This window comes from Petaurus breviceps, unplaced genomic scaffold (assembly GCF_028583685.1).
Source record: "Petaurus breviceps papuanus isolate PSGF00001 unplaced genomic scaffold, PetGlider_PUasm1.0 189, whole genome shotgun sequence".
NCBI lineage: Eukaryota > Metazoa > Chordata > Mammalia > Diprotodontia > Petauridae > Petaurus > Petaurus breviceps.
This window is the reverse complement of record NW_027185809.1, coordinates 22,959,813-22,987,521: the sequence shown is the minus strand read 5'-3', so window position 1 is coordinate 22,987,521 and position 27,709 is coordinate 22,959,813. Positions and strand designations below refer to the sequence as shown.

At 37.8% G+C, this 27,709-nt stretch overlaps 1 protein-coding gene and 1 pseudogene across 3 annotated transcripts in view; one reads left to right on the top strand and one right to left on the bottom strand.

Annotated features, from left to right (window-relative positions):
* The first annotated feature begins 1,539 nt into the window (after positions 1 to 1,539).
* Positions 1,540 to 27,709, top strand: part of MNAT1 (MNAT1 component of CDK activating kinase) — a 275,447-nt gene continuing 249,277 nt past the window's right edge. For 2 of the 3 annotated variants that reach the window (XM_069092041.1, XM_069092040.1), the window contains exon 1: positions 1,540 to 1,805. In XM_069092041.1, the coding sequence (XP_068948142.1) occupies positions 1,717 to 1,805 (89 nt within the window). In that variant the 5' untranslated portion in view covers positions 1,540 to 1,716. Of the gene's footprint in view, positions 1,865 to 27,709 lie in introns of all 3 variants that reach the window. The other variant, XM_069092042.1, reaches the window with a different exon arrangement.
* On the bottom strand, positions 14,711 to 20,912 carry LOC138164116 (putative monooxygenase p33MONOX pseudogene; annotated as a pseudogene).

Below are 27,709 nucleotides of genomic sequence, written 5' to 3'. Positions count from 1 at the left end.
GTCTTAGAAATAGATACTGTTGTTGACAAAGAGAGGGGTAAGAGAAAATGCAAGAAAGGGTACTAAAAATTGGCACCAATTCAAAGTGCTTTGGCTTTCTGATCTTGGATCAGTAGTGTGAATTTCCAATGAATATCAGTACAGTATATAAATGCTACCATAGGTCTTGGTGATAACTAATGGTATGGAGAAGAAATTCCTGAAGTCTTATGCTATTTGTATAATTTGATCCCTGTTCCATCAATCCCAGTGGCATTGGATAAAGATGCCTATACTACTGATAAATAGATTGTAGGAGATATCTCAGAGTGTTAGCTTTCTCAATGACTATCATCAATTGAAATTTATCTTCATTCTCAGTGAGTTTCATTTTGTATTTTGATATGATACAATATCAAATATAATATAATATTATAAGGCATTATTATACTATAATATATAATAATATAATATTATATTAAATATAATGTTGAAAAACTTAGAGGAAGGCCCCAATAGTGGATTTTTCTGATGACATAGACATGAATCAATCACATACACTGAAATGATGACCTATTGGATTACATTGTTTAACTCCTATTAGTATCCAATATGTTTTTCTACTAATAAGTCTATTGATTTAGAACTGGAAGGAACTTTAGAGGTCATTTAGTCCAATCTCCCAATTTTACAGATGAGGAAACTGAAACCTGGAGAGGTAAAGAGAATTGTACAAAGTCACAGTGGCAGAGGCAGGATTTGAAACTTTGCCTCCTCACTCTAAATCCAGTCTCTATGACCTCACATTTTACTTGGCAATTATAGGTTATAGTGGGCATTCTCAGTGAGTAGGAATAGACTGTTAAATTTTCAGTTCTAGTTGGGAAAATATTTATTTTCCTACATATTTCAGTATTATCAAATGTGTGAAATGTTATTTTGAAATCTTTGCTTTTGTTGGTATGACTTAGTGAGATCACTCAGATATCTGTAGACTATTTTTTTTTCTTCCTTGTTGGAATTTATTAGGGTGGTAAAAAAAAGGTTTTGGATGAAGATGATTTTAGGTTTGATGGAAATTGTGTAGTCATTAGTCACAATTGAGGTAAGGCAGATTTGATACCCTTTAAGACAAGGTACTCCTATTGAAACCAGATATTTGATGGACTAATAGATCTTTACTTTATTCTAACATTTATTGAGAGGGAGTAGCGTTCGGAAGTTGGGCACATTCTTCAGAGAAACATAAATTTATGGCTGGAAGGAACATCGGAGGCCATTTAGTCCAACTCCTGTTAAAAGACTTGCCCAGGGTTACAAAGCTGTCAAAAAGTGTCTGAAGTGGGATTCAAATCCAGGCATCCCTGTCTCCAATTCAATAATCTATCCACTATGCCATTAGATTTCTATTTTGCATATTTTATTTATTACATATGTATGATATATATTCTTATGTGGAAATACATGACATTTCAGTATGCAGGATTTTAACAATCTCTCTCTCTCTCCCCCGCCCCCCCCCCCCCGCCCGGAACCTTTGTTTAGTGGCACCGCGCTCCCACCGGAGCCCATTCACCGAAGGAACACGCTCGCAGAGGCGGTGGGGCTGGAGAGAGAGAGAGAGAGATCGGCTTTGCTTCCTCTACCGTCGAGAACCCGTGGCCTCGGTGGTGTCGGTGCCGCGAGATTGGGGGTGGGGGCGGGAGTCAGTCAGGAGGTAGAGAGAAGGCAGGCGCCATGGACGACCAGGGCTGCCCTCGGTGTAAGACCACCAAGTATCGGAACCCTTCCCTGAAGCTGATGGTGAATGTGTGCGGGCACACGCTGTGAGTGTGGCGGGACTGGGCGGGGGCGGAGGAGGGCCCCTCGCTCACTCAGTCATGCAGTAAGTCCAGGAGCATTTAGGAAGTGCTCCCTGCACATCTGGCCCTGTGCTAGACGCCGCCGGGATAAATGCTTCCCCGCCCCCAAAAAGGATCGATTCTGCGGTCAAGGAGCTTACATCCTGATGGCAGAAGGAGAACAGGAGGGAGATCGAAGCCCAGGGAGGGAGGTGAGGAGGGGAGGCAGTCTTGGTGACCTGACACGACCCGGGTCATGGATGTAAAACGGGCATCGCTTCGTGGGGCTGCTTGTTCCTGAAAGAAGGATGCTGGGGAAAAGGAAGGGTCTTTTACCAGACTGTAAAAACAGTTAAGTTAAATTTTTTTTTTTCCTGAAGGGAATGAGTTAACAGCTAGGAAAGCTCTTTGGGAAGTTGAAGGCGATAGACACACTTATTCACAGACACACAATCGAACAGAGTAGACAAACTTAAACCGGAAACAAGCCAGTAGAGAAACTTGGACACACAAACTTAAAGTAGACTACTTCAACACACATAGTAGATAAACTTACACACATCACGGAAGTTGAGGGCAGTAGAAACTTACACCCACACACAAACTTACACCAGACAAATTTGCACCAACTTAGGCACACTATTTACACAGTAGATAAACTCCTCCCCCTCCAGTCCATTACCAGGCTTTTGTTTTAAACGTATCATCCGACTTTGCTGGCCTTCCATGATGAATTAAGAGCAATGTGGGAAGAATGGCTTAGTTTTTGAAGGCAGAGGGCCTTGTTATATCGATTTCTTAACAAACCTTAATTTTGATTTGCAAGCATTAATTAAGCTGTGTGCAAGAGGCTCTGCTAAGAGTGGGGAGGATAGGTGAAACTCAAAAACAGGCCCTACTCTTAAGGAGCTCGTAGGCCAAGGTAGTTTGGGGCATACTAATTTACCTCCTTGAGACTCAGTTTCCACATCTGGAAAATGAAAATTGTACTAGATGACCTTTAAGGTCTCTTCTTGCTCCAAATTCATGTTCTTGTAAGAAATGATCGAAATCTTGAAAGTCTTGTGTGGGTAGTAATTTTTTCTTGGGAGGAAGAGGGAGGAAGGTGGGGAAACTAGGCAATGACTTTAATGGTAAAGGCAGGAATTGGTCCTGTTCTTTGTTGTAAGTTTTTACCATTGGGGTTCACTTAAAAGTTCATCTGGATAGACATGGTTAAATTCAATGAAGTTTCATATACATAAAACACTTATTTGGATAAAAAGTACTATGTAATTGTTGGTATTCTTTTCTGTCTGTAGTTTCTTTGAGGTTCAGTTGATCAACAAGCGTTCATTGAGCACCTACTGTGTTTCAGGCACTGTTCCTGGTTTTGGTGATAGAAATAGAGAAGTGAGAGTCCCTGCCCTCAAGGAACTTATATTTTACTAGGTTACTTTGGGATTAATAAGAAAATGTTATTGGAAAGTGCCCTACATTTCTTATTGCTTCAATTGGAACTTTTTATCATTTGGTTGTTTTCTTAATGATGTTAGTTTTCCTTGTTTGCTATGGATGTTTATTCTATTTGCAATGTTGAGTTTATTACAGAAAGTTTCAGTGACTAAGGAAGAGAGAAAAATGGCCAGACATGATACAAATAGAATGGATGTCAGGGGAAGTTTGATGAGTAGGATTAACAAATTTTTAATCTAATAGATTAATTCATTGTGTATTCATTTTTTTACCTAGGGTTTAGCTTAGCCTTTTTATTAGGTTTGAAGTTCATCCTCATTTCTTTAACCTTTGCTTAATTAAAATTTGGTGAAAGAAAGCAAGAGAATGGAAGGGACCAGTATTCTGTTTCTTTTGATGGGGCCCTTCATGTAACTGATAAAAGGGAAATACTTGAAACTTCAGTCAATTAAGAAGACTATAGGATTTTTTTTAAAAATTAAATTTTATTTTTTTTCAAATTATGAAAATCTGCTTTCTTCCTTTTCTATCTCACCCTCATTGAAAAAGAAAGACCAGGGGTGGCTCGGTGGCTCAGTGGATAGAGCACCAGCTCTGGAGTCAGGAGGACCTGAGTACAAATTTGACCTCAGACACTTAACACTTACTAGCTGTGTGACCTTGGGCAAGTCACTTAACCTTAGTTGCCCTGCCTTCCCCCCTCAAAAAAAAAAAGACAAAATCCTTGTAACAAAAATGTATAGCCAAGCAAAGCATTCCTACATTATTCATGTGAAAAAAAAAAAAGCATGTCTCAATCTGTGCTCTGAGTCCATCCCCATTCTCTGTCCGGAGATGGAAATCGCGTTTCGTTGAGTCCTCTAGAATTGTGGTTGGTAATTGCATTGATAAGAGTTCTAAATTCTTGTGTAATTGTCTTTATGATTATTATTACTATTGTATAAATTGTTTTCTCCTTTTTGAATCAGTTCATGTACATCTTCCCAGGCTTCTCTGAAACCATCCCCTAATTATTGCTTATAGCACAATAGTAGTCCATCACATTTTTAGCCATTTCCTTCCATTTCTTTGCCACTGCAAAAAAACAAACAAACCCTGCTATAACTCTTTTTAGTATGTATGGGCACTTTTCCTTTCTTTCCTCTAATGGGGATATAGGCCTTGTAGTGGTATTCTGGGTTTTTTGGGCCTAGTTCTAAATTGTTTCCCAGAATGGCTGAACCCATTCAAAACTCCAAATGTGTGTTAGTGTACCTATTTTCCCCAAGTCCTCCAGCCTTTGTCATTTTCCTTTACTGCTAAATTTGGAAATCTGATTGTGTGAAGTGGAACTTCAGTGATGTATTTCTCTAATTATTAGTTATTTGAAGCATTTTTTTATATAATTATTGATATCTTGGATTTGTTCCTTTGAAAACTGCCTGTTCATATTATTTGGTCATTTCTCTTATTCTTATAAATTTGACTTGGTTCTCTATATTCCTTAGAAACAAGAACTTTATCAAAGAAGCTTACTGCAATTTTTTTCCCGTTTATATGTTTCTCTTCTAATTTTAGCTACATGGATTTTGTTTGTGCAAAAGCTTTTTTATTTTATGCAGTCTAATTTGTCTGCTTTATCTCACACTGTCCTTTCTATCTCTTATCATGTTCCCCTATCCACAGATCTTAAAGATAGATTCTTGTTCCCTTACTTTGTTTATGATGCCTCCCCTTTAAGTCAAGTACACAAGTTGAAACTTATTTTGGTATATGATATGGAATGTTGGTTTATACTTACTTTCTGCCAGGATGTTTGCTGCTTTCCTCAACAGTTTTTACTGAGTAGGGAATTCTTACTTTAGTGGCTAAGATCTTTGGGTTTATCAAGCACTAAGTTACTGTACTTATTTGCTTCTGTATATAACATTATAGAATTTTAATGAAACATAATGACATGTTTATTTAAAAATTTGTGAGATGAAACCAATTTAGATTATGTTTTCAATATAATAATATTTTTTATCACTTAATATTGAAAATGTGTTGTTTTGTAGTCTTACTGCTTTTTATTTCTTTTTAAAGAAATAAGAATTTCTTGTGACACATTTATTTTGGTTACATTGTTAACCTGTTAGATGCATGCCATCATTTGCATTTTGTTAGTTGACTTATGAAACAATGAATTAACTAAATTAAATTAGAGGATGCTGTTTATTAGACTTATCCAAGCATAGGTTGGTCCTTTTATCTCCATGTGCAGAATTAACCTGTTTAATATTGTCATAATTTTTTTTGTATCTGTTTCCTAATGCAATCTTGCATATAGAAGATATTCTAATACATTTTTGTTGATCAAAGCAGCTTAAATTAAGGTAACTGATTTTAACATTTTGCTCTTTTTGTTAATCTTTATATTGTGGAGTTACCCTTGGTTAGAGAAGGGTCTTCAGGAGGAGACAAGAAAGGTGACAGGAGACTGTTATTCTACAGATGGTAGAGGCTTATAGGGTTACTTGGGAAGTAAAATGATGATATTTTCTCAATGACCCCTAAGGCCCCTTCTAGACCTAAGTTTAAGGATATTATGATCCTCCCAGTTGTTTAGTGCTTTCTCCCTCCCTAGGACTATTATTAGGACAAAATATGGAGAAAAGGGAAGATAATGAGCTGACTGCATCAGAAATAGTTGTACTTTTACTTATGCTAACAAATTATAGCATATACACATAAGTACACCTTCATTGAAGATATTTAAGAATGCTGAAAATCCTCTGTAGGATCACAATCTTTTATCTTTCTACTTTTTATTCTCTTATTTCTTTTTTCCCTTTATCAGATGCTTTATTAACTTCTAGTTTCCATCATTCATTTCCACAAGATTTTGAGTTACAAATTTTCTCCCTGTTTTTCCTCTACCCATCACCCCAAAATAGCGATCCCACTGGATATATCCTCCTCCAATCTGCTCTCTCCCATATCTTCCCCCATCCCCCCTCCAATTTTCCAGCAGGGCACAGTGGATCTCTATGACCCAGTGCCTGTATATCTTATTTCCCCGTTACATGTAAAATAATATTAATAATAGTATATATACATATATACATACATACATTTGAACATTTGATTTTAAAGCTTTTAATTCCAGATTCATTCCCTTCCTCCCCTGTCACCCACCCTTACTGGGAAGATAAGCAATTCAATATAGGTTGTACATGTGTAGCTATGCTTCCATAGTGGATGTAAAATAGTGTAAAAGACTGACTATATTTCCCTCCATCCTATCTCACCTCCCCCTTGTTCTTTTCTCTGCTTTGATCCTGTCCCTTTCCAAAAGTGGAAGCTTCCAACTTCCCTCCCCCTCCAGCCTTCCCTCCCTTCCGTCCTCCCCCATCTCATCCCCTTCCCCCTACTCTCCTGTAGGGTGAGATACCCTATTTAGTGTGTATGTCATTACCTCCCCAAGCCAAATTCAATGAGAATAAGGTTGACCTCTATATCCATTTTGCCTTCCTATTCTTCCCCTCCATTGTAACCATATTCCCTTGCTTCTTCTATATGAGATAGTTTATCCCATTTTATCTCTCCCCATCTCCTTTCATTATATTCCTCTCTTACCTCTTAATATCACCTTTTAAGTATCATCCCTTCCTATTCAATTGGTCCTGTGGCGTCTATCTATGTATACCTGTACATATACATACACACACTCACATATGTATTCATATGCCCATGTATCCTCCTGTATAGACATATATATGTGTGTATGTGTGCATATATGTATACATACATATATACACACACACATTTACATTTCTTTTTTTTTTTGGAGGGCAATTGGGATTAAGTGACTTGCCCAAGGTCACATGGCTATATATATATATATATATATATTTTTGTGTGTGTGTGTGTGTGTGTGTGTGTGTGTGTGTGTGTGTTAAGTGTCTGAGGCCGGATCTGAACCCAGGTCCTCCTGACTCTAGGGCCGGTGCTCTATTCACTGTGCCTCCTAGCCTCCCCTATATATACATTTCTATTCCCTTCAACTGTTCTCATACTATGAAAAGTTTCATAAGTTACAATTATCGTTTTTCCATGTAGGATTGTAAATAGTGCAACTTTGATAAGTTCCTTATGATTTCTTTTCTATATCTTATGATATCCTTCTCATGCTTATCTTGCTTTTTGTATCTGAATGTCAAATTTTCTATTCAACTGGTTTTTTCATCAAAAATGCTTGCAAGTCCTCTATTTCACTGAATGACCATATTTTCCCCTGAAACATGATACTCAGTTTTGCTGGGTAGGGGATTCTTGGTTTTAATCCCAGCTCCTTTGATCTCTGGAATATCATATTCCAAGCCCTTCGATCACTCAGTATGAATGCTGCCAGATCCTGTGTTATCCTGATTGTGTTTCCACAATATTCAAATTGTTTCTTCCTGGCTGCTTGTAATATTTTCTCCTTGATCTGGGAATTCCGGAACCTGGCTATAATATTCCTAGGAGTTTTCTTTTTGGGATCTTTTTTAGGAGGTAATCAGTGTATTCTTTCAACCTCTATTTTGCCCTCTGGTTCTAAAATATCAAGGCAGTTTTCCTTGAGAATTTCTTAAGGGATGATTTCTAGGTTCTTTTTTTGATTATGGCTTTCAGGTAGTCAAGTAATTTTTAAATGATCTCTCCTGGATCTTTTTTTCAGGTTAGTGGTTTTTCCAGTGAGATATTTTACACATCCTTCTATTTTTTTACTTGTTTGGATCTGTTTAATAGTATCTTGATTTCTCATAAAGTCACTAACTTCCATTTGCTCCAATCTAATTCTGAAGGAATGATTCTCTTCAGTGAGCTTTTGAGAATCTTTTTCCATCTGGCAAATTTGGCTTTTTAAGGCATTCTTCGCCTCATTGGCTTTTTAAAAAAATTTTTTAAAGCAATTGGGGTTAAGTAACTTGCTCGAGGTTACACAGACAGTTATTTTGTGTGGGTGCCAAGTATCTGAGGCCTGAACCGATCCCGGGTCTCCCGATGCCGGGGCTGGTGCTCTTACTCACTGCGCCACCTGGCCGCCCCCTCATTGGCTTTTTGAGCCTCTTTTGCCATTTGAATTGGTCAATTTTTTTTTTAATTTAATACTTTATTTTTTCCCCAATTACCTGTGAAAACAATTTTTTTTTCTTTTTTCTCTCTTTTTTTCTTTTTTAGTTTACATCATTCATTTCCACAAAATTCTGAGTTACAAACTGTCTCCCCAATTTTCCCTATCCACTACCCCAAAACAGCATTCTAACTGAATATCCTCTCCCCCAATATGGTCTCTCTATATCTTCCCCTATTCCCCCTTCAATTTTCCAGTAGGGCAGGGTGGATCTCCATGCTCCAGTGCCTGTATATCTCATTTCCCAGCTACATGTAAAATATTAATAATAATATGTGTATATATTTTTAAACATTTGATTTGAAAACTTTGGATTCCAGATTCTTTCCCTTCCTCCCTTGTCACCCAAAGTTGGTCTATATTTTAAGGTGTTATTTTCTTCAGTCAGGTTATTGACTCTCATTTCATAATTTATTTGCATCATTCTCATTTCTCTTCCCAATTTTTCCTCCACTTCTCTTATTTGGTTTTCAAAATTCTTCTTAAGGTCCTCTGTGGCCTGAAACCAGCTTGTATTTTTCTTGGAAGCTTTTGGTGCAGGAGTTCTGACTTCTCTGTCTTCCTCATGTTCCATGCTTTGCTCCTTTTTGTCTACAAAATAGGAGTGTAAAGTTGGGTTTCTCTGCTTGCTTTGCTTCCATGGTTTGCCACTCAATTACTTGACTTTTGAGCTTTTTGCCACAGTAGGACACTGCCACCAGATAGGGAAGCTTTGTCCCAGTTGCTGGGTTTTCTCAGCAGCTGGAGCTGTTCGTTGGGTGCCCTCTCTGAAACCTCAACATCCTCTGGCAAGCTGGTCATGTACCCCACCCTAGACCTCAATCCAGATCCAAGCAGGATAAAGCAAGAGCAATTACCCCTCAGACTGGTTACCAGGTCCCCCTACAATCTGCAGGCCAGGAGCTGAAGTTTCCATGTGGCGGCGGCTGCATGCCACAGTCCCTCTGCAGCTACTGTAAAGGCCGGACTTCACTCCCAAGCTACTGGATCCCAAAGTCCACACTGCACTGACCTCTTACTTTGTCCTTAGCATCTATGTGTTGATAATTTTGGAAACCGCCACGGATGCTGATGACCTGAAGTCTCTCCAGCCAGTGTCTGGTTGAGGCCATCCTGAGGCTAAAACCTTGGGCTAGTGCTGGGCTGGACTCAGCTTCCAGAGTGCTGTGCTGGCCACTTCCTGCTGGCTTGCCGGGCTGTCCTCAGCAGTCATTTTGTGAGTTCTGTAGCTGCAAAGTTTGTCTTGAATAATTTTTCACATGAATTGGAGTAGGTGGAAGCCAGAGCTGTGTGGAAGTCCTCTTTCTACTCCACTATATTTATAATGACCTCTCATTTATTCTAAACCTATTCTATACCCTGCCTGTAACCTCCAGTAATCTTATCTTTCCCTGATTTCCCATTCCATCATTCATTTTAGCCCTTCTCCCTTTTCCAGCCAAATTGTAGAATAAGATATTTGTGTTCTTTAGCTCCACTTCCTTACTTCATACTTCTCAATGCCTATTACATTATTCCCATTTATTTCTCAACACCACTACTCAACTGAAATTGCTTTTTCTAAGGTTATCGTTGCTGAAATTGCTTTTTCTAAGGTTATTGTTGCTTTCTTAGTTGTTAATCTGATTAGTTGTTAATCTGATGGCCTTTTCTCAGTTTTCATGCTTTCTAACCCATGTAGGTTTGGATATTAGTCCTGGATATTTTCTCCCTTAGCTTTTGTGACACTGCTCTCTCCTTTGCCATGCCTTCTACTTGATTGACCACTTCCCTCCTCCTCCTCCTTTTTTTTTAAAAATTTAAATTAAAAAAAAACATTCTGAACTTAACAGCAAAAGAGAAACATTTTCATTTGTGAAATAGAATGTAAAAAGAGTATTTTATGTGAAATCAGGACTCTCTATGACATACTGCTTGCTTCTGAAAAAAATTGTATAATGCAGTATGTTATTTTCAAAGTTCTCTTATCTTTCTTTGTTTTTGCTTCCTTTTATTATCTTCTGTATGTTAAAGTATGTTAAAAAATGTTTCAGTGACTTGTTTTTGGCATTACTATTGCTATCCATCCTCTTCCCTTCAAATTTTCTTTACCCCTTCATTAAAAAAAATTAAAACAGCTGGGCTTGGAGTCAGGAAAACTTGAGTTTAAATTCATCCTTAGACATTTATGAGCTCTGTGACCCTGGGCAGATCAGTGGGGATAATAATAGTACCTTCTTGCTAGGGTTGTGAGGATCATATGTGATATTATTTGCAAAGTGCTTAGCCTAGTGCCTGGCACATAGTAGGTGCTATAAAAATGTTAGCTATTAGATAATATTTTTTTAAAGTTTATTTATTTACTTTTAGTTTTCAACATTCATTTTTATAAGTTTTAAATTTTCTCCTCCTCCCCTTCCTTCTACAACCCCAGGATGGATCTAGCAATGCAATCTGATACAGGCTCTACGCACACATTCCCATTAAACATACTTTCACATTAGTCATGTTGTATAGAAGAACTAGAACAAATAGGAAACATGAGAAACAAAACAAAACAAAATAGTCTTCTTCACTCTGCATTCAGACTCCATAGTTCTTTCTCTAGATGTGGATGGCATTTTCCATCATGAGTCCTTTGAAATTGTTTTAGGTCCTTGCATTGCTGCGAAGGGCTAAGTTAGTCACTGCACACTGTATCTGTTACTGTGTACAGTGTTGTCCTGGTTCTGCTCATTTTACCCAGCATCAGTTCATGTAAGTTTTTCCAGGTTTTTCTGAAGTCTGCCTAGTCATCATTTTTTATAGCATAGTAGTATTCCATTACATTCATATACCACAAGTTGTTCAGCCATTCCCCAGTTGATGGGCATCCCCTCAATTTCCATTTCTTGGCAGCCACAAAAAGAGCTGCTATAAATATTTTTGTACATGTGGGTTCTTTTCCCATTTTTATAATCCCTTTGGGATATAGCCCTAGAAGTGGTGTTGCTGGGTTTAGAGGGTATGCACATTTTTATAGCCCTTTGGGCATAGTTCCAAATTGCTCTCTAGAATGGTTAAATGAGCTCACAGCTCCACCAACAATGAATCAGTGTTCCAGCTTTCCCACATCCTCTCCAACATTTATCATTTTTCTGTTTTGTCATGTTAGCCAATCTTATAGGTATGATGTGGTCCCTCAGAGTTGTTTTGATTTTGCATTTCTCTAATCAATAGTGATTTAGGGCATTTTTTCATATGACTATAGATAGTTTGTTCCTGTGAAAACTGCCTGGTCATCATCTCCTTTGACCATTTATCAATTGGGAAATGATTTGTGTTCTTGTAAATTTGACTCAGTTCTCTCTGTATTTTAGAAATGAGGCCTCTATCAGAGATACTAGTTGTAAAAATTCTTTCCCACTTTTCTACTTCCCTCCTAATCTTAGTTGCATTGGCTTTGTTTGTGCAAAACCTTCTCATTTTAGTGTAATCAAAATTATCCATTTTGCATTTCATAATGTTCTCTATCTCTTGTTTGATCATAAATTCCTCCATTCTCCATAAATTTGACAGATAAACTCTTCCTTGCTCCCCTAATTTGTTTATAGCATCAGCCTTAATATCTAAATCGTGTATCCATTTTAATTTTATTTTGGTATATGGTGTCAGATATTGGTCTGTGCCCAATTTCTACCATACTATTTTCCAATTTTCCCAGTAGTTTTTGTTGAATAGTGAGTTATACTCCCAGAAGCTGGGGTAGATATACTATTATTTTAACATATGTTCAGTCAGAGCAAATCCATACACATAATGTTTATATATGAGAAGGTAGGTCTACTGCACCTTGAATTCATCAAGTCTGTCAAGAAGTAGGTAACATGCTTCATCAAAGGCCCTTTGGATACATGGCTGGTTATTGTATTTATCAGTATTCTTAAGTTTTAAAACTGATGTTTTTTTACTGTGTTGTTTTCTTTATGTGAATTGTTCTGGTTCTACTTTACTGTGCAGCAGTTTGTACTGCCTAGAATTCTCTGAAATTGTCTCTTTTGTTATCTCTTATAGCATAATAATATTCCATTACATTCATTTGTTATAATTTATTGAACCACAGGATTGTATTCTTTTTTATACTCACAGATTGCCTCAAAAACACAGGAATGGTAAAGAAAGATAGCTTAGTCTTGACTTCTTTATACGCTTTAAATGTCTTTAGTTTAATAATTTAATTTCTATTTAGTGGAAGATAATAAATGTCTTTGTAAGAATAAAACTTGTAGTATCCATAGCTCCTTATTCTGTTTTCTTTTACTTTGACTAACATTTTGATTAACTGAAATGTTTGGAGAAAAATGGTGTTCTGGCTGATTGAATCTTCTAGCAATTTGTGTTAATTAGCCTAGTCAATATTAGTATAGTGAAAACTTTCTGGATCATTCAGTGTGTTAATTCTGAACAACAAATTATTGTAATACTGTAGATATAGAAGGTATAGGAATTTAGTATGTACTGATCCCAATAAATACTCTGTTTAATAAAAATCACTTCTGTAAAGTTCTTTTCTAATAACTTGTTTCTTCTAAAATTTGAAGGTAGAAGATTCCAATCATTTGAGGAGTTGTGATAGTAATGGCAATTAAAGATTCCCCTGTATTGGCTTGGTTTTCAAATTGATTGTGTTAAAACCCAGAGTTTGTTAATCCCACCTGTGGGATGGGCTTGTTGATGTGAAAAGAAAGTCCTGAATTGGGAGGAGCTGGTGATGTAGATTTGGAGAGACACTAGAGAGAGGCTGAAGATCTTTTTTGGAAGCAGCACCTCGTGGAGAGAGAGAGACTAAGAGAATTGCTGGTGGCCGCTTTGATTTGCCCTGGACTTTTGAGACCTGCCCCCTGAGCTGCCAAGGACTGAGGAGACATGGCTGTTTTGCTGGTACTTTGTCTGTCTGTTTTGATGTTATTTTGCCAGATTTGTCCACTGGTGAAAGACTGTCCTTTTGTTGAAGAAGTCCTGGAACCTGGCTGTTCGCTAAGAAGGCCTGCGACTGCCCTGCAGACAGAGAGTGAATACTGTCCACTGGTGAGGGACAGTACTGTTGTTGCAGGGGTCTGGAGACTGTCCTGCAGACAGAGTGAATACTGTCCACTGGTGAGGGACAGTGCTGTTGTTGCAGGGGTCTGGGAGCCTTTCTGTTGGTTCAGAAGCCCTGAAGAAGGATTTTCTTGTTGTATGTTTACAGAAATCCTGGGAGAGGGCTTTGCTAATGTGTTCAGGGGTTCTAGGACTGTTCTACAGACAGAGGATAAATTTATGAAGGGACTGGCAATGTATCTTGTGGCTTTGCTAAGCCTTGTCTCCCCAGGAACTAAGATTGCTGAGAACTTGCCTTGTGTCAAGATGAAGAAAAGACCTCCATTTGGGTATTAAGTGCTGTGTTTAAACTTGATGTAACTCTGGGGTAGATTCAATTGTGATCCTGGGGGTGGGGAACTTTTGACCTTATTGTGCTCTGTGATTGACAAATGAAGGTACTTTACCTATGTTTGGAAACTAATCTCCATTTGAGAAGAGGGGTTTTGTGGTGGACTTAATTAAGGTATAGCCTAGGAGTGGAGAAGTATTTAGAATGGAGACTTTGTAATTGATTGAATGATTGGAAGGTCCTGGGGTGGGGTAGTACTTGGAGATTATTTAATCACACTTAGTAAATGCTGTATTTTGAATGATGTCATGTTTTGATCTTCTATGTTCTTGGTTTGTCACTGAATAAAATAGAGAGCACCTATGCTGGTATTTTGAACCTGGGAAGTTGCCTTCTTTTGGCATTACATTACAGGAGTCTAATTCTTTTGAGATTTTAATCAATGTACTATATGTGTGTGTACATATATATTTCATTTATATTGTGTCATATACTGCCTTAGTGCAGTTTTAAGCTTTAGTAGCTCAAAATACTCTTAAAATAATTTAAAGTACTTGAAATATCTTAAGACACCATACATGATTTTACAAAATAAAATATTTAAGACATATTTATTTAATTGTAGATTTTCTATTGAATTAGAATTTTTTTTTAAGCATACTCTAGGTACATTGATGAAATGTTGGTGGAGTTGTAAATTGATCTAGCTGTTCTGGAAGGCAGTTTGGAACTCTGTCCAAAAAGTTATTAAACTGTACATATCACTACTAGGTCTGTATCTCAAAGAGAACAATGAAGGAAGAAAAGGACCCATAGGTACAAAATATTTATATCAACTGTTTTTGCAGTGACAAAGAACTGAAAACTCAGTGGGTATTTACTTATTGGGGAATGGATAAATAAGTTACCCTCTATGAAAAAATGGAATATTATTGTGCCAAAAATGATGAAATGGACAGCTTCAGAGGAAACTGGGAAGATGTATGAACTGATGTAGAGTAAAGTGAGTAGAACTACCGTGTTTCCCCGATAATAAGACACTGTCTTATTAATTTTTTGGACAGAAAAACACCAGAGGGCTTATTTTCAGGGGAGGGCTTATTTTAATGAACATTGACAGCAATTTTAATAAACAGGTAAATGTGAACAAAAAAAATGTACCTTTATTCAATAATGAATTCAATAAAGAACAGGATGACGCACTCACTGCTGCAGCTCTGATTGGATGCAGCTCGGAGCGCGGCTTGCGTTTCACAGGGGGGAGGACGGTGCATACAGAGGGTATTGTAATGTAGTGTGTAGCGCAGGGGATCACCTTCACTACAGTAGCAATCTCAATAGGGCTTATTTTCGGGGGAGGGCTTATTTTAGAGGAATCTTACACAGTAAGGGGAGGGCTTATTTTCGGGATAGGTCTTATTATCGGGGAAACATGGTAGGAGAACAATTTATATTAATTACGATGACTTTCTAGAGAAAAATGACTAATTTTATAGCTGATCAGTGTATTGCTAAATCATAATTCTAGAGAACTTATGATGAAGCAGGTCATCTACCTTCTGCCAGAGAGTTGATGGATTTAAAATGCAGAATGTGACATACATTTTTGGACATGGCCAAGGTGGGAATTTGTATACTATTTGTTTTTGGTTATGAATGTTTTCTTTTTCCTTGTTTTATATTGTTCACTTGAGAGGTGGGCAGTGGGAAGGAGCAATAATAAATGTCTGTAAATAAGTAAGCAAATAATTTTGGGAGAGCAAACCAAAAAGAATAGAAAAAATTATGGATAGTATTATGATCATATTACACAAAAGAGAAAGTACATCAGTAATTGTCCACCCACATATGTATCTTTATAAAATCATGAGACTGGGTCATAGCATGATCTTGAGTAGCTTTGGCATATCAAGGAAAAGCCAGTAAGCTCCCCTTTGCCACTTACATTGTCAAGGTGATAAACCTGTAGAGCAATATTGCTGGAGGGAAAGCTTGAGGAGCTCCTATTACAATTTAGGATTCAGCCCTTGCTTTCTATTCCATAAATAAAAAACTTGGAAAATAGGTACAACTACAGCAGATTAGAATTATCCATTTTGAATTTTATAATGTTCTCTCTTTCTTGTTTGATCATAAACTTCTCCATAGATCTGAGAGATATACTATTCTTTGCTCTTGTGATTTGCTCATAGTATCATCTTTCTGTCTAAATTATATACCCATTTTGACTTTATCTTGGTACATGGTATACGATGTTGGTCTGTGCCTAGTTTTTGCCATACTGTTTTCTAGTTTTCCCAGCAGTTTTTGTCAAATAGTAAGTTTTTATCCCAGAATCTGGAGTCTGGGTTTATCAAATAGTAAATTACTATAGACATTGACTAGTGTCTTGTGTACCTAATCTATTCTACTCATTCTACACTCTGCTTCTTAGCTAGTGCCAGATAGTTTTTTTTTTGTAATATAGTTTTATATCTGGTATGGTTAGGCCACCTTCCTTTGCACTTTTTTCATTAATTCTCTTGACATTCTTGACTTTTGGTTCTTCCAGATGAATTTTCTTATTATGTTTTCTACCTGTGTAAAATAATTTTTTGGTAGTTTGATTGATATGGCACTGAATAAGTAAATTGATTTAGGTAGAATTGTCATTTTAATTATATTGGACAACTTTGCTAAAGTTGTTAGTTATTTCAAGTAGTTTTTTAGTTGATTTTCTGGGATTGTCTAAATATACCATCATATCATCTGCAAAGAGTGATGGTTTTGTTTTCTCAATGGTATTCTAATTCCTTCAATTTCTTTTTATACTTTTGTTTAAAGCTAAAATTTCTAGATATATTTTGGATAAAATACGCAGAACAAAGTCTACTAGATTTTAATTTCCTTTGCCCCCTTCAGTCTAGTTCTGTAGATCAGTAATTGGCTGTACTTTTACAGTCAGCTGTACTTTGAGAAGTCATTCAGACCAATTTTGGTACATTACAGAATAGGTCTTCCTGCATTAGAAAGATTCAAGCTTTGCACAAATATTTAAAGAAATAATCACTACCTCCCCAGGAATATCATCCTCAGCAGAACTGTAAATGGATGACAACTTTCCTATGTGCAAGGTGGATGGGAAGAAAGAAAAGTCTAAGATGCTCTGTCTACATAACACCAGGGAACACAACTTTTCTCATATGAAAAGGGAGCTTTAGAAGCCTATAGGAGTCAACACATTCATGTCTCTTGGTTTGTTGTTATGGGTTCGTGGAGGTTGTTTCTTTCCTTCTGTCACTGGAAGGTCCATCTTAGGTAGCTTGAAGGCTGCTGGGTCTCCTGCAATTCTAGTAGCCTGAACCCGAATGAGGTTCATTGATGATGGTTTCTGAGTACCTCTATGAGACTGGACACTGAAACCTGAGTCGGATTTCTGAAGGGTTCTTGGTCCAAAAAGGCTCCATTTTTCAGATGAGGGTTTGTCTCTATCTCCATTTCCAGAGTCCATGCTGCTGACATCTAGGCCAGGTAAGGAAGTAGAAGATCCATGAGTAAACCAGCCTCTGGGCTTTTGCTTGGGAGAAGAATAGGGTGTGTTACTCAGAGAAGATTGGGTTGAAGCAATCAGTCTATTGTCTTTGAAGCAATCAGTCTATTGTCTTTTATCATTTCTCCATTTTGTAACTTCAATTTATGGACTGCCTCTGCCACACAGTGGTACTTGGTTTCTTCTGTGGTAAGTCCTTTATGGGGAGTATATCCCGCATCTGTCAACCCTGCCTGCTGCTCAAAGTGCTGGATGTTCTCTTGTGTCTGTTCAGCTGGGTTTCTGTGAGGGGGGGAGGGATTGAGGAAAGGAGGGAAAAGAGACCGTCCACAGGCCGAGGCTCTGCCACGGACAGGAAACTGAGACTAACAAGGCTTCTAGGTCCCCGTCACTTCCTAAGCACCGAAGCACGGGGCGAAGCGAGGCCATGATGCAAGTAGCGCCAAGACCCAAACGGACTTCAACAGGGAGAGAGAGCAGCCCTAGTACAATATTAAATAATAGAAGTGATAATAGGCATCTTTATTTCACCCCTGATCTTATTGGGAAGGCTCCTAGCTTAATAACATATAATTCTTGCTAATGATTTGATAGATACTACTTAACATTTTAAGCAGAACTCCATTTATTACTATGATCTCTGGTATTTTTTCATAGGAATGGTGGTTGTCTTTTGTCAGAAGGTTTTTCTGCATCTATTGAGATAATCAAATGATTTCTTTTTGTTTTGTTTTCTATATGGTCAATTATGCTAATAGTTTTCCTAATATTGAACTAGCCCCGTATTTCCTGCTATAAATCCCACCTCTCATAGTGTATTATCCTGGGTGTAAGTTGTTATGATCTCTTTGCTAATATTTCATTTAATATAAATTGCATCAATATTCATTAGGGAAATTGGTTTGTAATTTTTTTTCTCTGTTTTGGCTCTTCCTGGTTTAGGTATCAGCATCATATTTGTGTCATAAAAAGAATTTAGTAGGGCTCCTTCACTTATTTTTCCAAATAGTTCATAAAGTATTGGAATTAATTGTTAATTGTTCTTTAAATGTTTGGTAGAATTCACTTGTAAATTCATCTGGCCCTCTGGATATTTTCTTAGGGAGTTCATTGATGGCTTGTTCAATTTCTTTTTCTAAAATGGAGTTATTTAAGTATTTTATTTCCTCTTATGTTAATCTGGGCATTTTATACTTTTGTAAAATATTCATCCATTTCACTTAGATTGTCAAGTTTATTGGCATACAATTGGGCAAAATAGCTTCTAATTATTGTTTTAAATTTGTTCTTCCTTGGTGGTGAATCATCCTTTTCATTTTTAATACTTATGATTTGGTTTTCTTCTTTCTTTTTTGAAAAATCAAATTAACCAAAGATTTATCTATTTTATTGGTTTTTTTTTTTCCATAAAACGAGCTCTTTTATTTATTAGTTCAGTAGTTTTCTTAGTTTAAATTCTGTTAATCTCTCCTTTGAGTTTCAGAATTTCTAATTTGGTATTTAATTTGTTTCTTTTCTAACTTTTTTAGTTGCATGCCCAATTCATTGATCTGATCTTTCTGTTTTATTCATGTAAGCATTTAGAGCAGATCTGGACAAGTTGTTAGTAGGGAGGGGCCAAAATTAGGCTCAATTTCTTTAGGTTGCAGATGGGTTAGACTAGAGACAGACTGTTGATGGTTGGTTACCATGACCCATGTGACAAACAGGAAAGTGTTCAGTGGCAACCCTGAATTTTTCACAGGCTGTCCAAAGTTCTTTGGCAGACCACAAGTGGCCTGTGGGCCGTATGTTGTGCAGGCTTGATTTAGAGATATAAAACTTCCCCTAAGAACTGCTTTGACTGCATCCCATACATTTTCGTATGTTGCCTCATTATTGTCATTCCTTTTGATGAAATTATTGATTGTTCCTATGATTTGTTGTTTGACTCACTCATTCTTTAGAATTATTTAGTTTCCAGTAAATTTTTAATCTGTCTTTCCATGCCCCTTTATTACATGTAATTGTTATTGCATCATGATCTGAAAAGGATGCCTTTCATGTTTCTGCCTTTCTGCATTTGATTGTGAGGTTTTTATGCCCTGATATATGGTTAGTTTTTGTGTAAGTACCATGTACCACTAAGAAAAAGATATATTCCATTCTATCTAAATTCTGTTTTCTCCAGAGTTCTACCTTATGTAACTTTTCTAAAATTCCATTCACCTCCTTTACTTTCTTGTTTATTTTGTGGTTAGATTCATCTAGTTCTGAGAGGGACTGGTTGAGGTCCCCCACCAATATAGTTTTGCAGTCTGTTTCTTCCTGTTCACTTAACTTCTCTAAGAATTTGGATGCTATACCACTTGAAGCATACTTCCTTCTTTATGGTACCTTTTAGCAAGATGTAGTTTCCTTCCTTTTCTCTTTTAATTAGGTCTGTTTTTGCTTTTACTTTATCTGAGATGATTGCTACCCCTGCTCCTTTACTGTTTCCAGCCTTTTCTCTTTACTCTGTGTATATCTTTCTGCTTCAGATGTGTTTCTTGTAAACAACATTTGCATTTTTATCTAGTTTGGGCCTCAATTATATTATAGACTTCATATTTGATACCTTTAATCTAGAGGGAGATACCATTTCTTCCTTGTCCAGGCCTGAAAATCCAAAACAGGATGTTGAAAATTGTGTTGGCCTCAAGGTTCCAAGGGATGCTGGTGTGAGTGCCTATGTGCCTTCTGTATCTTTCTGTACAGTTACTTGCTCGGAGTTGATTTTGTTACTGGTGTGCCTCTGATACGTCTCTAACCATAATATTGGACCATGCCTTTATCATTTTCATCTTCTAAAGCTACTTTGTTAGTTGGTGGTCCTTTAGTGGCCCACAGTTTTGTCACCTCCAGATTTCTTTGCACATGGGGTCTAATTTTCTAAATTAAACTCCAAACCAGTGCTTTTACTGAGTTTCCTGACCTTGTTCTCTGGAGCAGTAGTTTCCAGAGGCGAGTGCATACAGTCCTAGGGGGTATGGTACAAAAAGACCCTCTTAGAATACATATTTCATTTTTAAAAATCTGTAGCACCAGTGCAAAATTTATAGTGCCAACGATCAGTATAAATATACCTGCATAGTGCTCGATCACAAAATACAACAGACTCTCCACATAGAAGACAGAAGCAAAACATCCAGACACCAGAAAACCGAATCCCAAAACTAGTAAGCCGATTCCATAATATTAGTAAAGAAGTTAATAAGCTATAACATAGAAGAGAGCCACACCATCCTTTAGCCTTCCCACAAGCCTAGCTGGCACAGCAGGTGGAAAACACCAACTTTGACTCACAAACCTAACCGTCTCCCTTGGATATGTCCTCTCCTCCCAGTTGTGTCTAGCTGCTCTCACTTCCAGTTTCCTGTGGGCTCTGTTCTACCCTTGAGCAAACTCCTTCCACCACAGGCTCCATGTGATTACATTCTTCCTGTTAGGGGGCAAGGTATATCTCCTATTCAGAGAAGGTCTTCAAATTCCCTTAGGCTTATTAAGGGGCAGGGAAGATCTTACATTACCATTACTGTTACATTTGGCCCCAAGATCTTTCATGTCCCTTACGTACCAAAAATACATTAACAATACATTTCATTTAATAGATTAATGGGAGTATAGGGGTTACTGATGGGGTAACTGGTCTCAACAGAACTTTGCAACAATATAACAGGGATAATAGAAAACGAGCACATAAAACAATATCTTAGGGTAGAGGCTTGAACACAAGCACCCCACCTTTTTCCCCTCGAACAAATAGGGCTCAGAATCTTGGGGTAAGGGGTGAAGATCTCTTCTCCATAGCTACTTCCAGCTGAAATTGAACCCAGAGCTGTTCCTTCCCTAAAAGGTCCCATTTGAGAGGTTAGTTCTTCAGCTGGCATCTGGAGCTTGGTCGACTCCAGGTCCAAGAGTGGCACATCACAGTCATGGACAGGGGGTGACATCCTCCTTAAGTGATAAGGCATCTGTAGATGGAGGGTACTAAGTCTGCAGGAAACAAATCTCTCAAACAGGTTTAACAGCCAAAAAGCCAAAAAGAAATAAAACAAATATAGGATCAGTCATACTTCTGGAGTCCATAAACTTACTATCATAGCCTTATTTGTGGTAGAATGTATGAGTTAAGGGGGTACAATTTGGTAATCATCTTCTCCTGAATAAACAACAGCCACAGTATTGTCTTTCCCATGTGCTATTATTATCTCTATAGCCTTTAGAACATCATCTGGCTTCCACTTTATCCATACTTTAGCTCCCAATTTTATTCTGTTATTGGAACCAGACTCTTCAGTTCCTCTGATAGTTATGTCAGAAGGAGGGTCAGTTTTTAGAGGGATATTGTTTCAAAAGGAATAATAATCACTTGAACTAGTCTATCATTTTTACAAAACTGTATGGATTCTTTACCCAAATTTTGGAATGTCACAATAATTTCTCCTTGATAATTAGTATCTGTTACTCTAGCCAATACATGTATTTCTCAAGCTGCTAAACCTGATTTAGGTAATGTCCCTCCAAAATGATTTATAGAAATTCTCATACATATTCCAGTAGAGATGTTTCTTATTTCTTTTTTATCCAACCAGAAGTCCTCTAAACAATGTAAATCATATCCTGCCAAACCAGGTCTTCCTGGATACGGTATTAGGACATCTTACCTCACAGTTCAATACTCAATATTTGGGATCTTATGTGTCTGGTGTTTTCTGATTTGCAGATTTGGGGTCATCATTCTAGCTACAGGCTTACTTCCTCCCAGTGGTCTATTATTCAAATTAAGTAAAGCACTAAACACATTATCTTTCCAATGTTGATATGAATTATTAGAACTTCCTTAACTCTTCTTTCAATAATTCATTGATTCTTTCAGTTAACCCAGATGCTTGTGGATAATATGGTATATATGATATATCTACTCTATATTGTTTAATATACAATATCTCTTGATTTCATTACCTTTGAAATATGACCCATTGTTTCTTTGAATTTGTCTTGGGGTTCCATAATGTAGACTTGTGAGATCTAGAGTTTTACAGGTGTTTTTCTGGGTTGCATTCTTATAAGAACAAGCCAATATAAGTACAGCTGAATAGGTGCCAATACAAGTACATATAAATTTACATCCCTTATCTTGGGGTAGAGGACCAGTATAATTTATTTGCCAAATTTGGACTGGAACTTTCCCCCTTGCTATCTCGTTACTACCCGAGGAAGAGTTCATGCCTTTTCTAGTTGACATATATGACATCCCTCTGCTATCTATTTTAGCAATGAATGAGAGATACTAATACCTCGATCTTGTGCTCACTGGTGTGTATCCTTGACTACTAAATGGCCAGCCATTTGATGCACCCATTTTGCTAGTACTAGATCATTAGTTGGTGTCAGAGTAGGGACAGTATGTTGCATAGCAATCTTTGCCAGTTGATCAGCAGGTGGATTATATTTATGTTCTGGTGTGGTGAGGGCCATGTGAGTATCTACATGAAAAATTGACAAATGAGTAACCAGACATTTCTCATATATCTTCCCATAATTCTTTGCCCCAGACTTATTTATCATGAATTTCCCAATTTTGATTTTTCCACATGGGCATCCTTGTAGCTAACCCATTAGCTACTGCCCATGAATCAGTAAATATATGACATTGTCCTCCTTGTTCTGTTTTGATGGCTTGATGTACTGCCATAATTTAGTATACTGACTAATTCCACCTATCCCAGTACTTTCCAAAGTCTGCCTAGTACATGGGTCATAGGGTACTGCTTTTTCCAATGTCTTTTATGGCCCCAATATTTTGTTGTTGCATTAGTAAATAATGCCATGTTTCTTCTCTTCATTTAATCCATCATATCCATCATTCCATTTTACCAAGGACTTTGCCAACTGTTGCTTTGCTTCAGGGGATGTATCATTTCCCTCAGTATTGATATTTGCTATAGATTCATGTAGAGCGGAAACTCCACTTTTGCCTGTTTTAAATCTATTTTGAACATATGATTTCCATTTAATTATGCTAGCCTCTTGTGCATGTCCAATTCTGTGAGAAGCCGGGGTACTCATTACCCAGGTCATAATCGGATTTCCAGGCTTTAATATCACTTCAAGTCCCAGAGTCAGTTGTTCAGTCTCTACCAAAAGCCTACTATCCAGCTACCAACTGCTTTTCAAAAGGTGTATATTGAACTCCAGATGAAGGAATTTTCCTGGACCAAAATCCTAAAGGTACATTTCAGTTTTGTTATTTGTGCCATAAACTCCAGTTTGTATATTTATATAGTATAGTCACTTGTAATTCCACCGGACCATTTTTCATAGGCCATAAATCTAGGACCAATTGTATAGCAGCCTTGGCTTCTTCAAAAGCTTTATTCTGTTCAAGTCCCCATTCAAATTCACATTTTTTCCAAGTAACTTTATATAAGGGTTTCAAAATCTGTCCCAGAAGTGGTATGTAATGTCTCTAATATCCAAGTAATCCTATAAACTTTTGGGCCTCTTTCTTCTTGGTAAGGTGGGGAAGTCCTGAATCTTTGTTCAGACTTGCTGAAGAATCTCTTGCAGTCCTTTATTCCGTTGTATGCCCCCAAATTTTACATTTTGAGCTGGTGCTTGAGTCTTTGCAGGCTTAATTTCCCACCCTTTGCTTTTCATATGCTCAATTAAAAGTGTCAAACACTTTTCTACTTCTTTTACAGTTTTTCCTCGTATCATAATATCATCTATGTAGTGGATAAGGTGTACAGGTAGCTTTAATTCATCTAGATGTTCAGTCAAAATCCTATGGTAAATAGTGGAGCTATTGGGGGTGGCTAGGTGGCACAGTGAATAGAGCACCTACCCTGGAGTCAGGAGGACCTGAGTTCAAATCTGGCCTCAGACGCTTAACACAAAAATCTAGCTGTGTGACCTTGGGCAAGTCACTTAACCCCAATTGCCCTGCCTTCCCTCCTCCAAAAAGCAAAGTCTTAAAAAAAAAATAGTGGAGCTATGCAGATATCCTTGTGGCAAGTAGGTAAAAGTATATTGTCTGCCCTGCCAAGTGAAAGCAAACTGGTCCCATTGTTTAGAGTCTGTTGGGATGGTAAAGAAAGCATTGGCTAAATCAGTAACTGTGTACCAAGTTCCATTGTATTTCTGGATCCTTTCTATTATTGAGACAGTATCTGGAACAGCAGCAATACAAGGGAGGAGTCATCTTAACTGTTTATAATTCACTGTCCATCTCCATGTCCCATCTGATTTTCATACTGGCCAGACAGGATTATTCCATTGTGTGGTTGTATAGCAGCAAGCACCCAGCGTAACCAGGGTGGCTTCCAACACAGGTTCCTAGATCTGTTTTTCTAAAGGAAAGCAACTCAGAATGGGTTAACAATCTTACTTTAATCAATCAAACATATATCATTTACCTAGTTCAGGGGAAAAAGTCAGCACCCTGTACTTCAGAGAATACAAACAAGTTGAAAGCAGAAGTTACAAGCAGAGAAACAGATCAGCAGACAGGCTTCCACCTGTCTGACCATTACATCCATACCTAGTCAGTTACCAGAGAGGGAAGCACCAACATCTGGGTTTTCAAATCTGGGGGGGGGCTCAATGCCTGCTCAGAGTCTCATCTGGTCAAATCACACAACTCTTCTCAAAGTGAGCCCCAAAACAAAACCACACATCAGTCTATATATAGCCTTCTCCTGGCTCAGAGAATGTAGCAACCCTCTTGACACACTGCCCTATCACAAAGTAACAAGGTGTGGGCATTCCTGAAAAAGAATCTTCCTGCCACAGGTTCAGTGTGACCATATTCAGCCTATTATGGAGTAGAGTATATTTTCAAATCTGAGAAGGTTCTCAGAGTCACTTAAGCCTATCAAGGGCCAAGGGGCAGGGAAGGACTTCAGATTCCCATTCCCATGACAGGTTATAAGACTAACACTCATGCCTCAACATATTCCTTTATAGTATTGGTAATTTCATCTTGCTCTCTTGGCACACAATACTGCTTTAAAGAAATTACTTCAGAAGGTTAACATAAAGTGATTGGATCCATTTTTATTTTTCTCACTAAAACTGTATTAATTTCTATATTCCTTACTGCAAATTGGTATCTTCCTTTAGGTAAATTCATAGCCATAACTCTCATTATATTTATTCCAGTGATGTATTCACAATATATCCACTATGGAAATGTTTTGCGTAGCTACACGTGAACAACCTATATTGAATTGCCTATCTTCGCAGTAAGGTTGGGTGACAAAGGAGGAAGGGAAAGAATCTGGAATTCAAAGTTCTAAAATCAAATGTTTAAAAATTAATATATTATTAATGTCTTTACATGCAACTGGGAAATAAGATATACAGGCACTGGGTACAGAGATTCATCTTGCCCTACTGGAAAGTCGGGGGGGGGGATAGCGGAGGATATAGGAGAGAGATTGGGGGAGGGGGTATACAGTGGGATCACTGTTTTGGGGTGGTGGGTAGGGGAAAAGATGGGGAGAAAATTTGTAACTCAAAATCTTGTAGAAATGAACGATGTAAACTAAAAATAAACATAAAATTTAATAAAAAAAAAAAGAAATATAGTGAAGACAGCCCCTCCTGCTTGTAAGTACCTACTTCTGACTCTACTAATTGGTGAAATCGGGTACCCTCTTTTTTTTTTTTTTTTGCCTTTTGGAGGGCAACTGGGGTTAAGTAACTTGCCCAAGGCTACACAGCTAGTGTGTGTGTGTGTGTGTGTGTGTGTGTGTATGTGGGTGTGTGGGTGTGTGTGTGTTAAGTGTCTAAGGCCGGAACCAAAGAGACTGTCTTTTCATTTTTTTTTTCCTTTTTGGAGGGCAGTTGGGGTTAAGTGACTTTCCCGAGGTCACACAGCTAGTTTTTGTGTTAAGTGTCTGAGTCCGGATTTGAACTCAGGTCCTCCTAACTCCAGGGCTGGTACTCCACTCAATGCGCCACCTAGCCACCCCAGAATTTTTTTTTTCTTTTTTGAGGGCAATTGGGGTTAAGTAACTTGCCCAAGGTCACAAGGCTAGTTTTGTGTGTGTGTGTGCTAAAGTGTCTGAGGCCGGATCAGAACTCAGGTCCTCCTGGGTCCAGGACCGGTGCTCTACTCACTGCACCACCTAACCACCCAGGGTACCCTCTTTTAAGAGGTGCTGGATAAGATTTCACAGTTAAGTGACTTGGGGGAATGGGGAAAAGACAAATTTCCTAGAGAGAAAAGTAAATGGCCAGCAGATAGTCAGAATAGATTGACAAGAAATGAATTATTTACTGCTCTATTGATAGCTGGGGTTGACTTAGGAAGAACTGATGGTGTTCCAACTAATGAACTATATAAAATGTACTGAAAGGGTTTAATGTCAGACTGAACAGAAAAGTAAAGTCTGCTCCTACAGATCCTCCTGAACCATTGTATCTAAGTTCATCACAGATGAGACTGCAGATCCCATATCAATCTGACTATATACTGGAAAAATGGATCAAATATTGTAATTAGGGCATTAACTGATACTGCAGCAGAGGCCTCCCTTATTTATGGGAATGCCGTTAAGTTCAAACATGGAACTCCTATTACCATTACAGGACTGGGAGGGGCTGAAATATCAGTCAAACTAACAATGAAAATTAGACAATTACCTAAGAAAGAATATACTGTGGTTATCTGTAATGTAATGCTGAGGAAAGGCAACTTCCCAAGGTTCAAAATACCAGCATAGGTGCTCTCCATTTTATTCAGTGACAAATCAAGAACAGAGAAGATCAAAATATGACATCATTCAAAATACAGCATTTACTAAGTGTGATTCAATAATCTCCAAGTACTACCCCACCCCAGGACCTTCCATTCATTCAATCAATTACAAAGTCCCTGTTCTAAATACTACTCCACCCCTAGGCTGTACCTTCATTTAGTCCATCACAAAACCCCTCTTCTCAAATGGAGATTAGTTTCCAAACATAAGTAAAGTACATTCATTTGTTCAACCATAGAACACAAAAAGGTCAAAAGTTCCCCATCCCTGGATCACAATTGAATCTACCCCAGAGTTACATCAAGTTTAAGCACAGCACTTAATACCCAAATGGAGGTCTTTTCTTCATCTTGACACAAGGCAAGTTCTCAGCAATCTTAGTTCATGGGGAGACAAGGCTTAGCAAGGCCACAAGATAAATTGCCAGTCTCTTCATTAATTCATCCTCTGTCTGCAGAACAGTCCTAGAACCCCTGAAAACATTAGCAAAACCCTCTCCCAGGATTTCTGTAAACATACAACAAGAAAATCCTTCTTCAGGGCTTCTGAACCAACAGAAAGGTTCCCAGACCCCTGCAACAACAGCACTGT